Genomic DNA, 13,647 nt, shown 5'->3' with positions numbered 1-13,647 from the left:
GAGAGAGAGGGAGGGGGAGAGAGAGGGAGGGGGAGAGAGAGGGAGGGGGAGAGAGAGGGAGGGGGAGAGAGAGGGAGGGGAGAGAGAGGGGGAGGGGAGAGAGAGGGGGAGAGAGAGGGAGGGGAGAGAGAGGGGGAGAGGGAGAGAGAGGGGGAGAGAGAGGGGGAGAGAGAGGGGGAGAGAGAGGGGGAGAGAGAGAGGGGGAAGAGAGAGAGGGGGAGAGAGAGAGAGAGAGAGAGAGAGAGAGAGAGAGAGAGAGAGAGAGAGAGAGAGAGAGAGAGAGAGAGGGAGAGGGAGAGAGAGGGAGAGGGGAGAGAGAGAGAGAGGGAGAGAGAGAGAGAGAGAGAGGGAGAGAGAGAGAGAGAGAGAGAGAGAGAGAGAGAGAGAGAGAGAGAGAGAGAGAGAGAGAGAGAGAGAGAGAGAGAGAGAGAGAGAGAGAGAGAGAGAGAGAGAGAGAGAGAGAGAGAGAGAGTAGGACTGACAAGTGCAGGTAAACATAGCCGCACACGTCTGCAGTACAGTACTTTACACCGTGCCCTCCAACATGGCGTACTACATCCGGATCCGGGTTGTTGGGCGCACGAGCCGGCCGGACGTCACAAAGATGAGTCTGCCGTAGTAGTAGATAGTGCGCAAAGCAGCCTGATGTCAGCGGTGAAGTCCGGTTTGAGTACTAGGGTATGTGACTTCAGCGAGGCGCTACTGTTAGAGTTAGGAATACTTTTAGATCACAACGACGATGTTCTTGGTCTCGACTGGCGCAAACTGATCGCGCAACTTGAGTTGGAAGCGAACTATGACAATGTAAACAAGCACGTCAAGAAGACTGAAGCGATTTTACGTATCTGGAGTTTCGGAAATCCGGAAAATAGCAATGGACGCGAACTGGTAAAAGCACTCATCGACATGGGGCGTAAAGATGCCGTCCTGGCTATCGAGTATCATTTGGGTGAGGAATTCGATCCCTCTACAGACGGAAAAGAGGACGTATTCAAGGCTCTCGACAGAGCAGCAAAGCTGGGAAATGTTCAAGCGTTGGGAGAACAGCTTGGATCATCCACAGTGAGATGTTAATTGTCCTGTTTGTGTATGACAAAGCCGGAAACAGGAAGGCTGTAGTAACATGTAGACAAATGTCTATTTGTAGAGGTTAGGTGTGTGGCAAAAGGATGATTATGCATATTAACTTTAACATTATGTGCATTATCGTCATCTCTACATCTTGACTGTCATTTAATTTGTAGCGCTAGCGGTACAGCTAGATGTACTGTACCATACACAGTAGTCTATTGTAGCTCACAACCCAACCCACTGTAGCATATGTTACCACCACGGAGTATCTGGGGCATGTTAAATTGCTTAGTTTCTTCCAAACCACCTGCACCATAATTACTGTGAATCATGGTTTTAGTAGAATGATCAATGTTTGATCATAGAATCATACGGGCATGTCTGCAATCTAAAGTGTAAACAATATTCTTGACTAAGATGTTGAAATATCAATGCAAGAAGATACCTATTAAATAAACGTTCTCATTTGTAATTGCTACTGTTTCCAGGGAGAAGAAGTGGAGCAGCAGTATGCAAAAAAGCCATACTCTTTGCTGCACTCTGCAGCAATGTATGGTCACCTACCAGCTGTACAATATCTTGTTCAGAAAGGATTCTTTATTAATAGGTGGGTGTGGTTATGTGAAGAATGAGCATTAAATGAAACTACTTTATCTTTATAAGATTGCTGAAGTTTCTATTTGGCCTGGAAAGGTGTGATTCTGTAACAGTAACAGGAGAAACACATAACAAACACATTGACACATTAACGTTGTTGCTGGCATGTTGGTTGATTACAACCTTGGTGACTCTGTTAGTGTAGAAAGATGTCATTTCTTGTAGTGTTTTTTCTAAGTCAAGTACTGTAAACTGGCTAGGGTAGGCCATCATTGTTTGTGGAATTGTTTTCACTGTGCATTACTATTTGTATTGATAAATATCCTGTCAAGGTGAGTGCGTAACCTGAGGGGGTTCATACGAATCCTCTTGCGCTGTTCAGCAATGTGGAGTAACTTATAATGAGTGCAATGGACAGTGAAACTACTTGGACAGGAAAGCTATAGTACTTATTGTAGTGGTAACTGTACTTTTATACTGTCAGACAGTTTTTTGTTTGAACACTAGCTCTTCTGTATTTTTCAAAGCCAGAAGAGGCTGCATGCAAGGCCAAATTGGAGTTTATACAATGCAGAACATCGTGAAGAATTGAAGCACCTAGCGTGCTGTTTGAGCAGCATACAGTTTCTGCATTGCTGAGTAAGATTATATTTTAGTCTCATTGCAATTTAGGCGTAGCATGTCTTTCTGTGTCAATGAACATCATTATCCTGAAGAGGGTTATAATTAGCTTTTGTGTATGACATCACAGTCTGCCGACCCAATGAAAATGTCATTTGCACCATCAAAACAACCAGGAAGTAAATAACTGATAATTACACTGCTAAATACTTGTGTCAAGTCTTAGCTGATCATAAATTTAAACCACAGTTCAATGAATTGTTACATGGTGCTAGAAAACATGACATTATTGCACACATCACGTGTGACGATCAATAACAACATTTCTCAACTTGTAAACCCCTTTTGCAAAATCCTGTTACATGCAATGTTCATACACATGTACATGTGTAACCTTATTTATGTAACACTCAATTGTGTTGTAACATTTTAGAAGAAACCATGGAGGTCAAACTGCAAGAGAAGTATCACAACAGCTGGGGCATGAGCAAGTTTCAAAGTATCTAGAAGAAATAGGTATCCTTCATGGCACGTTTTTCTTGTGTGCCTATCTAATGGTTCAGTGTTTATTACTAACAGAACAGAAAGGGGAAGTCAATGGAAAGCCTGTAATGTCTATAGAAGGATCAAAAAGGTTTGATGTGGAAAGGAGTGAATTGGACAAGTTGACATACGAAGGTAACATAAATGGAATGCGTCGACTTCTAGAGCAAGGGCAAAATCCAGACGATGGAGGTATTACCAACTCTACCTTCACTGCATGTGCGTGCACTTCTAACTTGATAATTGAGTAGGTGAGCAAGACTGGGTTCCACTTCATACAGCGATAGACAAAGATAATCTTGAAGCTGTCAAGCTACTGGTGCAATTCAATGCAGATCTAAACAAACAGTAAAAACAATAATCTATTTGACTGACTGTCAGTCACAGGGTTGTGTGCAGAAACTCCAAGCTATATATACCAGAGGTGTGGGCAAGACTCAGTGGTCGAGACCACATAGCTGATTACTTGAAAGTAGTGCAAAAATCTCGTCTTGCTTTTAACGAAGGTTTGCTTCGTATTAGTCTTAGCCTTCTTTCTGTTAAATAGTAGATTTTGTTTGTCTTTGTGGCTCACAGCAAAATCTCTAACTTCAACACCACAACCCGAACAAAGTGGCAGTAATCCAATAGTTATCACAGTGCACCAACAACATCCTGACCAATCAATAGAAGAGTACATGGTGGAGGAATCTTCTCTCGATCAAGTTTGTAATGGCATTTCTAAGCAGCTTGATGTCGTAGTCACAGCATTAGTAGATAAAACAACAAATGAGAGAATATGTGATGTGAGTGAGCTGAAGCATGGACAAGATGTTGTTGCATTGACAGAAGAGGAAACAAACAAACAAGAACTTCAAGAAAAAAAGCATGACAGTGATGAAGAAACAAACGTATGCAGCACAATTGCTCATTTATTTAGTAAACTTTGGTGCAGCGCTCCTGCAGAACTTACATATTTCAAATATGAATGCTTTGAGGCTATTTTACGGAGGGTATCGAAGCTTTTTCTCACAGAGATCAGTGGACTGTATGTGCCCAGCACACTTCATGAAATCACCACTGCAGAAAAGCTAACCAAACACAGAAGGGTTATTGCTGTTACCAAACAAGATGACATTCAGAAGGCAGCTGACAAACTCGGTATGTAATTGGAAATATGTTAGGTGTGCATGCACGTGTCTCGTGTGGAATGTGTGTGCTTGTGTGTGTGTGTGTGTGTGTGTGTGTGTGTGTGTGTGTGTGTGTGTGTGTGTGTGTGTTGTGTGTGTGTGTGTGTGTGTGTGTGTGTGTGCGCACGTGCGTCTAGTGTACCGTTACATAAAGTATTGTCATTAATTACATTAATTTGAACTTATATTGCATTCTGTTCTAGCTCTTCAAAAGATTACAGAGCCAGTATCTGTGACTGTCACCAATGTTGGTGGACACTTGTTTGAACAAAAAACAGGTGTCTACATATCAATTCCTGAACATGCTGTTAAGGCCAATGAGACAGTAATTGTTAAGCTCACCATTTGTGAGCCAAACATCCGAATGGATTTTGGTACGAAAGATGACCTCCGTTTGATCAGTGATCCCATTTTGATTGAGACAATTCCTTCTGGATACAGCTTCTTAAGACCCATTCAGGTACGATTGCCTCACTTTGGAGTGACAAAGCGGAAGGAAGGAGTAATAATAGGAGAAGAAGTGAGGCTTTATACCGCATCTTCCACCCCAGATGACCAGTCACCAATTCAATTTTTGCGTGTGACCGCTGGTGACTTCTCTGCTGACCCACGATATCTGCGATTTGAAGTGTATCATTTCTCTTGGTTCTTTGCACTGATTTATAATGCTCTGACATGGGGGGAGTGTGTTGCTAGCATTTACTATCCTGCTAGGTTGACTGCCAGTCATTCCCAGTTTCAAATCCGACTCCTCTGCTATCCAAACCTTCATGTGTATGCTGTGGTGAGTTCAATATGATCAGTGTATTGTGTAGTTGTAGTTACTGTTCTGCTGTTGTGTAGGGTGCACAACAGCACATTGGAGAAAGACACAACTATGAAAGACGCAAGCAGGTGTACTCACTTGGATATGACAATAGAACTGATGTCAGCGTTCGTGTTGCGAATTCATCATGGACCATTACTCCAGTGGCAACTGTATGTTATTGTGTATAATAGGTATTCTGAGCACACTTCTTATGTTGTCTTGATTGTTTGAATTGTAGACTATCCCATTTGAGAATTTATGGAGGAGAATGATGCCTCTCTCCTGCATGACTGCTATTCCGGCTGAGAGAACATTTACAGTAACATGGCAAGGCGAGTTGCCACCCAATCAGTCCTTGAACGTGACTTTTACAATAGCAGGAGAGACGACAGTTGATCTACCGGTTCTCATCAATCCTGTAGGATTTGTGGTAGTCCCAGAACAGCATGAGAAAACACCGTGCATGACAACTAACGCTTGTTTTCTGTCTTTCAGCATGTGGGATATGGAGGATTCACTCTCCCAGCTGCAGCTGAAAATAGCCTTGCTCACTTGCTTGATCAAACTGTTGCATACTGTAGAGACTACCGTGGAATAGCTGGTGAATTTGGCTTTAGCATGGCAGAGGTTGATACACTGACATCAGCAATGAGTCCAACGAGAGCGCTAATAGCTGCTTGCAGACACCGTAATATTGGCATTGTTGATTTTATTGAGGCTGCTGAGCATTTGGAACGGAAAGATGTTGTCGATTTACTGAAGAATATTAATGTGGGGCTGTAGTCAGTTTAGAACTCATCTGATTGACATTGTGATTTTTAATCCATATATACTCCTTACTTCATAGACTTTACAGTAATAAACGGAATCAATAATACAGCCTTCTCCAACATATTTTAGTATAAGTATGTATTGTTGGTTACAGTAGATTTTATCAGTACTAAAGTGTATGTGCACAACAAGCAACTCCTTCTGCATCACATAAAATGCCGAGCTGGTGACACATTATTAAAGCATAAATATAATTAATTAATTAAGCATTAGTCTCATCATACCTTACATTTGTTGGATCTCTTGATCGATACTGCTGCCTGCTAAATCCGCATTCATATCACTGAACTGGATTGACTAGAGTTGAATTCCAAGTCTCCATTGCGTATATACGCATACTGTATATATAAGTTTCAGTCTAAATCTGAGGTAGGTCTCATGAATCAATCACTAACATCAATTGACCTAGGCTAGTTGTTTAAAAATCATAAGTCTCAAACACTGCTATACTCATCCTTTGCAGCCATGTACTGAGCAAGATACTCTACCAGCTGTACAGTAGCTCGCTCAGTGTTGTGTAGGTGTGGCTATCTGAATAGAGCATGCGCGTTTATAATTGAAGCGAATGTTGTGGTGTCAGTTCGACGTGCAGGGTGAGTTTGTGTAGCAGTGACAGTAGAAGCAAATAACAAGCACGTTTACGTTATGTTACTAGTATCTACTGGTGTCTTGAAATTGGTAGTGTAGAAAGATGTCACTCAGTGACCTGTTGCCTAGAACTAAGAGCAAACACTTCTATAATTAGTGTTTGTAGAATCTTTGTCGGTTGTGAATTACTATTTGCGTTGATAATTAATTAAATACCCAGTCTGTACCAGGTGGGTGTGGTCACTGAGCCTGCACAAAAAAAGGACACAACAGCTAACAGCTGGGGCATGAACAAGTTTCAAAGTATCCGAAGAAATAGGTATATACTACTGTTTCTCTTTCTGTGCCTTCCTAATGGTCCTAGGTTGTGATTACTAACAGAACAGACGGGAAATCAACAGAAAGCCTCTAATGTCTAGTGAAAGATCAAAAAGATTTGATGTTGCTGGGAATAAAGGTTTATTTTGTATTAGCCTTCCTTCTGGTAAGTAGTTAGTTTTGTTTATCTGTCTGATTCTCAGAAAAATCTCCAACTTCAACAACACTAGTACTACCTAAGCAAAGTGCCAGTAATGTAGTAGTTATCACAGTGTATCAACGAGATCCTGCCCAGCCCATAGAAGAGTACTTGGTGGAGGAAAGCTCTCTTGATCAAGTTTGTAGAGGTATTTCTAAGCAACTCGAGATGGTAGTCATGGGGTTAGGGGATAAAACAACAAATGAGAGAATATGTGATGTGAGTGAGCTCAAGCATGGACAAGATGTTGTTGCATTAACAGAAAAGGAAACAAGCAAACAAGCACTTCAAGGAAAGACGCATGACAATGGCGAAGAAACAGACGTATGCAGCACAATTGCTCATTTATTTAGTAAACTTTGGTGCAGCGCTCCTGCAAAACTCACGTATTTCAGGCATGAATGCTTTGAGGCAATTTTAGGGAAGGTATCGAAGCTTTTTCTCACAGAGATCAGTGGACTGTATGTACCCAGCACACTTCATGAAATCACCACTGCAGAAAAGTTAACCAAACACAGAAGGGTCATTGCTGTTACCAAACAAGACGACATTCAGGAGGCAGCTGATAAACTTGGTACGTAATCAGAATATGTATGGTGCACATGTCTAGTGTGTAGGGCTGTGCGTGCGTGCGTGCGTGTGTGTGTGTGTGTGTGTGTGCGTGTGTGTGTGTGTGTGTGTGTGTGTGTGTGTGTGTGTGTGTGTGTGTGTGTGTGTGTCATCTATTGTACTACTGTTCTGTTTTAGCTCTTCAACAAATTACAGAGCCAGTATCTGTGACTGTCACTGATGTTGGTGGACACTTGTTTGAACAAAAAACAGGTGTCTACATATCAATTCCTGAGCATGCTGTTAAGGCTAATGAGACAGTAACTATTAAGCTCACCGTCTGTGAGCCGAACATTCGAATGGACTTTGGTGAAGATGACCTCCGTTTTGTCAGTGATCCGATTTTGATTGAGACGATTCCCTCTGGATACAGCTTCTCAAAGCCCATTCAGGTACGATTACCTCATTGTGGCGTAATAAATCGGAAAGAAGGAGGACTGGTAGGAGAAACAGTGAGACTCTACACTGCACCGTCCACCTCAGATGACCAGTCACCAATTCAGTTTGGACGTGTGACTGCTGGGGATTTCTCTGTTGACCCACGGTATTTACGATTTGAAGTGTATCATTTCTGTTGGTTCTCTGCACTGGTTTCTAATACTCTGACATGGGGGAAGTGTGTTGCTAGTATCCACTTTCCAGTCAGGTTGGCTGCCGGTCGTTCCCAGTTTCCAGTCCGACTCCTCTGCTATCCAAACCTTCATTTGTATGCTGTGGTGAGTTCAATGTGATCAGTGCATTAAGCAGTTGTAGTTACTGTTCTGTTTCTGTGCAGGGTGCACAACAGTACATTAGGAAAAGAGAGGAGTATGGAAGATGTAAGAAGGTGTACTCACTTGGATATGGCAATAAAACTGATGTTAGGGTTCGTGCTACAAACTCATCATGGACAATTACTCCAGTGACAACTGTGTGTTGTGTGTCATAAGTATCCTTCTTCTGTTATCACAATTTGTATTGTAGAATATCCCATTTGACAATCTATGGAGGAAGCTGATGCCTCTCTCCTGCATGTCTTGTATTCCAGCCGATAGAACATTCACAGTAACATGGCAAGGCCAGTTGCCACGCAGTCAGTCCTTGGTCATGACTTTCACAATAGCAGGAGAGACGACAGTTGAGCTACAGCTTCGTGTGAATCCTGATGGATTTGTGGTAGCCTCAGAACAACACGAGAAAACACTGTGCATGACAACTAAGATTTGTTCTGTATTTCAGTCTACAGGTGTTGGTGGGTTCACTCTGCCAGCAGCAGCTGAAAATAGCCTTGCTGACATGCTTGGTCAAACTGTCGCAGACTCTAGAGACTACACCGGAGTAGCAAGTGAACTTGGATTCACCACTGAAAACCTGAGATTAACACTGAGTCCGACAAGAGCTCTTCTAGCTGCTTGTAAACACTCTCGTGTCAACATTATCGATTTTATTGAAGCAGCTGAGCATTTGGAACTGAAGGATGTTGTAGATTTACTGAAGAATGTTGATGTGGGATCTGACAAACATCTATGATTTTAGTCCAAATGTACACTCCTTACTCCGCAGAATAAACTACACAATGAATAATACAGCCTATGTAATCTCGATGCCTACAGTAGTTTTAAACAGTTAATCTGTGTGTGGACACGATTTCTTCTGTAGCAAATGTATCTAGACAGTATAGTACTAACTATAACAAGAATGAATAAATCATGAAGTCATGTGTGGTACAGTGCAGCAAGCACTGTATGAATTCCAGTCGAATTATCATAAGAGAGAGGAGACATCATTCTATTCCATTACCTAGCCACCATGCAAGTTACAAAGCATTCATTCGCCTCATCATGTATTTGTTGGATTTCATGATTTCTTGTTCTATTTATTCAAATAACACTGGTTGTTGTCTGGGTTGCTGCCTTATCTTGATCCGTACTCATATGACTGGACTGCATTACCTCCCCATATCTTCCACTTAGTTCCAGATAGCAGTCTGGTCTCAATCAGCAACATCAAATGACCTGTTGTCTGAAATCGTAAGTCCCAGAAAAGTTCACTAATTGACTACTTAAAGCACTGATCTTACACAAATTAATTAATAAAGTATAGGATATGACAGCCACAATTAAGGTGCCTGATAAGCATTCTATCAAACTTTAATCCCATCATTACATGTCCATCAGTCATACAACAAGATTCCATACAAACTAGTGCAATTGTTAACTTATCCTATTAAACCTCTTACTTCATCAGCACATCGATTCCTCTCTGCCTCACAACCCATCAGATGAAATACCCTTGCCTTAACCACAATAAACATAAACAGTCATTGAGTTTAATTTTCAATCAGTATTCACCTGGTAATGGGAAACTTGGCGTATATAACACAGAGCAAAAATTCGTCTGAAAGCCAACAATGCTGCATCCAATGTGACAATTACTGCATTGCAACCTACGCAAACAAGCAACTGTGATGTATAAATGTTGGTTATGGTTGACACGTGAAGATGATAACTTGATTTCCATTTTGTCTTATCTATGTCTACCTCTGCAGTTACTGAATACATCATAATTTGTGCCAATGTAAAATGAGCAAGGCCAATCAAAAATTGAGATCCTGCAGCATAGATTGATGTAAGAACATGCAAAACTTGTGTGTGTGTGTGTGTGTGTGTGTGTGTGTGTGTGTGTGTGTGTGTGTGTGAGAGAGAGAGAGAGAGAGAGAGAGAGAGAGAGAGAGAGAGAGAGAGAGAGAGGCTACCAACCTTGAGACAAAACATCAATCATGACCGTCCTAATGAAGCCGAGAGATTTATTCACCTGGCCGACTTGTATCTAGAAAAATATCACCCATGCAGGACAACACAATACACAAAGCATCTAAACACCAACATACGTGTATCCGAGCTAACAACAACATGGCATGCATCTCAAGACTTCCAAAATGATGACAACGTGACATCGTTAAGCACTGACTGGCATAATCCAAAGCCACACGAAGCTGTCCTGTACCCAAATGAATCTCTGCCATCAGCAAAAACAGCCTGAAATAAAGTCAAGCAGCTGACCAAGTTAACACAATTAGATTGCAGTCTGGGTATCAGTTCCTACCGCAGTTGCAATTCTCGACTTTCTGTAACATCTCTATACCAACAGAAGCACAATACGATTATACAACTCAGTCAGTCATCCCACAAAGCGGACAGTATACAAGATATTATGTAGACAGCTGCTGGCTTTCTCGAATGCTGCAGCATAATCTTCTTTAGACAAGCAAAGTATGACTTCCCTGTAAGAAGACCTGTCACTCAAGTCAACGACTTCACGTTGATAACAAAACCAGTAACCGTATACAGCCTTCTGTTGAGTCCAAAGTTGTAATATTGTGTACAGCCCGTTCTGCTGAAGCCCAGTTCTCACTGTACACAGCACGATTAAAGAGTACTTGTTGTTGGCACGTCATCCATATCTACAGTACAGAAAGCAAATTACTTCACCTCTCACATAAAAAAGCTCAGAGAAATCAGATTTTATGAAGCAGTAGACTAAGGGTGTATTCGATTGGGACTAACTGGGAAACAAATACAAGACAAGAAAGAATGGAAAGCCAAATGCAAATAGAACAACAAGGTTTTGGAAACACAACATAAGATGTGCAAATGACACACGACCTCTTACTTTGCTGTGAAGTGACTTAGACGTGCAGTGACTCTTTGCTAAAGCTAAGTGTTCCAGAGCAGCATTGTAATGTCCCTGTATTGCAGCATAACAGTAACAATAACATCACCTCAATCTATTCACACAATCAGATAAACACGCTTACATGATCCGCTAATGCAGCGGCTCGATTCGCTACAGCAATAGCAAACGTTTCATGCCATGCCATCTTAGCAACTGTTTGAATATTTCTGATGTTCTCAGAGCTACCTGACAAAACAAGTTGATCACGATCAACGTCTCTCAAAAGCTGCTGATCATGAAGACAAGAAAGAATCCTTAGAAACAAAGAAAACAAAACTGTACAGACAATACAAACAGGTGAGAAGGCAAAGATGAGAACACCACCTTTGTCCTGCTCTCTTCCAAAGTGTACTTTGCAGCACGTGGCCACTTGACGAAGTACCAACTCCAAAGATGGCCTTTTCAGCTGCTTTACTCGGTTCAAATTCACGAAACACACTGCACACACACACACACACACACACACACACACATGCTCATTCTACACCACGTCAACTAAAATAAAGTAAGAAACTCAACGTGGCTGGTGACAATAAAGACGATTTAATGATTTGACTAAGATGCCTTAGACGTGCAAGAATACCAATGCCCTACAGACAAAACCAGATTCTAATGCTGGAAATATGAACAACACAAATGCCGTGTACTGTGTGCTTTGTTTGCTCGGCTCTCTCTTCTAATGTCTCAATGAGTGCACGAGAACTTGGAGCATCAGATGCCATCAAGACATGCAGCCAACTCTGATCAGTAAACACAATAGTATGAGAGAATCAGGTCTCAATAAATCAAACAGTTTGGATTGCATACAACTTGATATAACGTATACTCGCGAAAACAGTATAACAGAATGAACAGCATAAAAGCCGCATTTTCTGCTACCAGTTTTCACATGGATGCACAACAGTTCACAATCCAATTAGCAATTACAAATTGCAAGCCTCAAAACCCTACATTGGTGTGGCAAACAAACAGCATGACATACCAACGCGTGTTCAAGGCAGTCGGCATCGTTATGAGCCTGCGACAGACGAATGCACTCGTACACAGCCATACGAGCTTGATCCCTGCAAAGAGACCATAGAAAGCAACACCAGATGTTTACTACAAATGTGTCCATACATGTGACCAAAGTAGTGATGCAGTAGAGCAAGCCCAAGCGCAGCGTGGTGAATAGCCAACAAACCGTTCGGATTCGTCTTGTCTAAAGGCTTCACGTTATAATCAAAGTAGCGCTGCAACCCATTCAGAGCCGCAGAAAAATTCTCCGCATCCATAGACTCGACCACCTAGACAAACTACGAATCATTCATCACCTTTCGTTACTGATTGTTTGCCTGATGAAGCTTGCCATGTTAGCGAGATCATTCAATGCACGATCCTTCTCCGTTGGATAAAACGCATCAGTTTGTCTTGACTCTGTTGCTTCTATATGAGTGGCATCTGTACCATTGATGTAGTGAATGATGTCGTCATACAGGTCAGTGAGGCGATGCAAATCGAGTTTCTTTACATGCAATATTGTCTGCCGAATGAAGACACCTAGTGGTGTACAATGTAATGTTGATGTTAGAATATAAAGTTTGCAAACAACGTAATGTTGATGTTAGAATATAAAGTTGTTGACATCTTTACCAATGGGGCTGTCTCTGTTTATGTTGACTGACTGAGATTCGTCTTGTTTATTGACAGATATCAGTTCTTCTGCAGAGTCTATGATGTCTAGTAGGTAATTGATGCCATTGTCCTTCAGTTCCTCCATTCTGTTGCATAGGATTAATAGTTGATCAGTGAAAACATAGATTGCCTTATGTATAATGTGACAAAGAGAATCATGGGAGCCACACAGACAAACAGACACGCAGACAGAAAAGACAGACAGAAAAGACAAACAGACAGACAGACAGACAGACAGACAAAGAGACAGACAAACAAAGAGACAGACAGACAGACAGACACACAGGCAGACAGACACACACACAAAGAGACAGACAAATAGACAGACAATTAAGCAAAGAGACACACAGACACAGACAGACAAACCTCTGAAGAAAACCATCTATCAAATCTCCTGAAACACTACTGCTTTGCAGACTGATCTTCGCTGATTCAAACGAGCACGTTGTATCCTACAACACATCAGCACGAGAACACAAACATACATGTAGTCAACAGCTCACAAGAACGTCAGAAACTCAGGGTACGTCAGCACGAAGCTAAACCTTAATGTTGCGAAGAATCCATAATGCTAAGCGGTTCCTGTCGGTCAATGATGTAGCATCAGCCAGTCCTCTCGTCAAACAGAGATAACACACCTCCCTTGCCGCCATTTAATATCTGGGTATTATTAAACTGCTGGAATCCGGGCATTTCTAAATCTAAATTTTGAATTACCCGTATGTAGGTGGCATTGTGTCGGCATGAAACTCGTGTACATAATTCATTTACCATAATAACCGTTGAATGAAAAGGTATATCTCGCACGCGAAAGTTGAAGGTATTGCTATGCATCCGGGCTTTTCGCTACTAGTTAGGCTACATCTTGTCGGTCTGTCTGTTTCATACATCAAACGATAGTATGT

The 13,647-nt window shown here is 41.7% G+C and overlaps 3 protein-coding genes across 7 annotated transcripts; 2 read left to right on the top strand and 1 right to left on the bottom strand.

Annotated features, from left to right (window-relative positions):
- The first annotated feature begins 566 nt into the window (after positions 1 to 566).
- On the top strand, positions 567 to 5,777 carry LOC134190117 (uncharacterized). The gene is made up of 11 exons (XM_062658544.1): positions 567 to 1,062; positions 1,560 to 1,678; positions 2,723 to 2,805; positions 2,869 to 3,024; positions 3,084 to 3,180; positions 3,232 to 3,338; positions 3,409 to 3,972; positions 4,205 to 4,785; positions 4,845 to 4,979; positions 5,048 to 5,239; positions 5,305 to 5,777. Exons 1-11 carry the CDS (start codon positions 646 to 648, stop codon positions 5,590 to 5,592), a joined length of 2,739 nt encoding a protein of 912 aa, XP_062514528.1. The 5' UTR covers positions 567 to 645; the 3' UTR covers positions 5,593 to 5,777.
- Positions 5,778 to 6,184: 407 nt separating this feature from the next.
- On the top strand, positions 6,185 to 9,088 carry LOC134181475 (uncharacterized). 3 transcript variants are annotated; one of them, XM_062648749.1, is made up of 8 exons: positions 6,185 to 6,233; positions 6,459 to 6,547; positions 6,610 to 6,685; positions 6,750 to 7,319; positions 7,493 to 8,070; positions 8,130 to 8,264; positions 8,318 to 8,509; positions 8,573 to 9,088. In XM_062648749.1, the coding sequence occupies exons 3-8, from the start codon at positions 6,640 to 6,642 to the stop codon at positions 8,861 to 8,863; spliced, it is 1,812 nt and encodes a 603-aa protein (XP_062504733.1). In that variant the 5' UTR covers positions 6,185 to 6,233; positions 6,459 to 6,547; positions 6,610 to 6,639; the 3' UTR covers positions 8,864 to 9,088. The 3 variants fall into 3 exon arrangements, with proteins under 3 accessions (XP_062504733.1, XP_062504741.1, XP_062504749.1); XM_062648757.1 differs by having other exon boundaries at positions 6,218 to 6,233; positions 6,296 to 6,547; XM_062648765.1 differs by lacking the exon at positions 6,185 to 6,233 and having other exon boundaries at positions 6,240 to 6,547; positions 6,593 to 6,685.
- A 267-nt stretch (positions 9,089 to 9,355) lies between these two features.
- LOC134184542 (anaphase-promoting complex subunit 5-like) lies at positions 9,356 to 13,425 on the bottom strand. 3 transcript variants are annotated; one of them, XM_062652272.1, is made up of 20 exons: positions 13,288 to 13,425; positions 13,109 to 13,194; positions 12,701 to 12,828; positions 12,417 to 12,607; positions 12,188 to 12,354; positions 12,051 to 12,132; positions 11,716 to 11,808; positions 11,588 to 11,658; positions 11,393 to 11,506; positions 11,255 to 11,322; positions 11,151 to 11,179; positions 11,006 to 11,080; positions 10,675 to 10,796; positions 10,539 to 10,616; positions 10,439 to 10,471; positions 10,224 to 10,371; positions 10,093 to 10,162; positions 9,843 to 9,944; positions 9,685 to 9,779; positions 9,356 to 9,629 (listed from the first exon to the last, which is right to left on the bottom strand). In XM_062652272.1, the coding sequence occupies exons 1-20, from the start codon at positions 13,393 to 13,395 to the stop codon at positions 9,552 to 9,554; spliced, it is 1,938 nt and encodes a 645-aa protein (XP_062508256.1). In that variant the 5' UTR covers positions 13,396 to 13,425; the 3' UTR covers positions 9,356 to 9,551. The 3 variants fall into 3 exon arrangements, with proteins under 3 accessions (XP_062508256.1, XP_062508249.1, XP_062508264.1); XM_062652265.1 differs by having other exon boundaries at positions 11,151 to 11,322; XM_062652280.1 differs by lacking the exon at positions 9,843 to 9,944 and having other exon boundaries at positions 11,151 to 11,322.
- Between the last annotated feature and the right edge of the window lie 222 nt (positions 13,426 to 13,647).

The sequence above is a fragment of the Corticium candelabrum genome, chromosome 1, assembly GCF_963422355.1.
Source record: "Corticium candelabrum chromosome 1, ooCorCand1.1, whole genome shotgun sequence".
NCBI lineage: Eukaryota > Metazoa > Porifera > Homoscleromorpha > Homosclerophorida > Plakinidae > Corticium > Corticium candelabrum.
Note: the sequence above shows the minus strand (reverse complement) of the source record. Positions and strands in the feature narration are given on the sequence as shown.

Excerpts from the sequence above, each read along its gene's own strand:
- LOC134190117 (XM_062658544.1), top strand. The coding sequence starts at position 646 with ATGTCAGCGGTGAAGTCCGGTTTGAGTACTAGGGTATGTGACTTCAGC. Across the intron at positions 3,973-4,204 it reads GAAGGCAGCTGACAAACTCG|CTCTTCAAAAGATTACAGAG; the intron begins GTATGTAATTGG and ends ATTCTGTTCTAG. Across the intron at positions 4,980-5,047 it reads CCATTACTCCAGTGGCAACT|ACTATCCCATTTGAGAATTT; the intron begins GTATGTTATTGT and ends TTTGAATTGTAG.
- LOC134181475 (XM_062648749.1), top strand. The coding sequence starts at position 6,640 with ATGTCTAGTGAAAGATCAAAAAGATTTGATGTTGCTGGGAATAAAG. Across the intron at positions 7,320-7,492 it reads GGAGGCAGCTGATAAACTTG|CTCTTCAACAAATTACAGAG; the intron begins GTACGTAATCAG and ends GTTCTGTTTTAG. Across the intron at positions 8,510-8,572 it reads TGAATCCTGATGGATTTGTG|TCTACAGGTGTTGGTGGGTT; the intron begins GTAGCCTCAGAA and ends TCTGTATTTCAG.
- LOC134184542 (XM_062652265.1), bottom strand. The coding sequence starts at position 13,395 with ATGGCGGCAAGGGAGGTGTGTTATCTCTGTTTGACGAGAGGACTGGCT. Across the intron at positions 11,323-11,392 it reads TGGAAGAGAGCAGGACAAAG|GATTCTTTCTTGTCTTCATG; the intron begins GTGGTGTTCTCA and ends TTTGTTTCTAAG. Across the intron at positions 10,163-10,223 it reads TGTTGTTAGCTCGGATACAC|ATACAAGTCGGCCAGGTGAA; the intron begins GTATGTTGGTGT and ends ATATTTTTCTAG.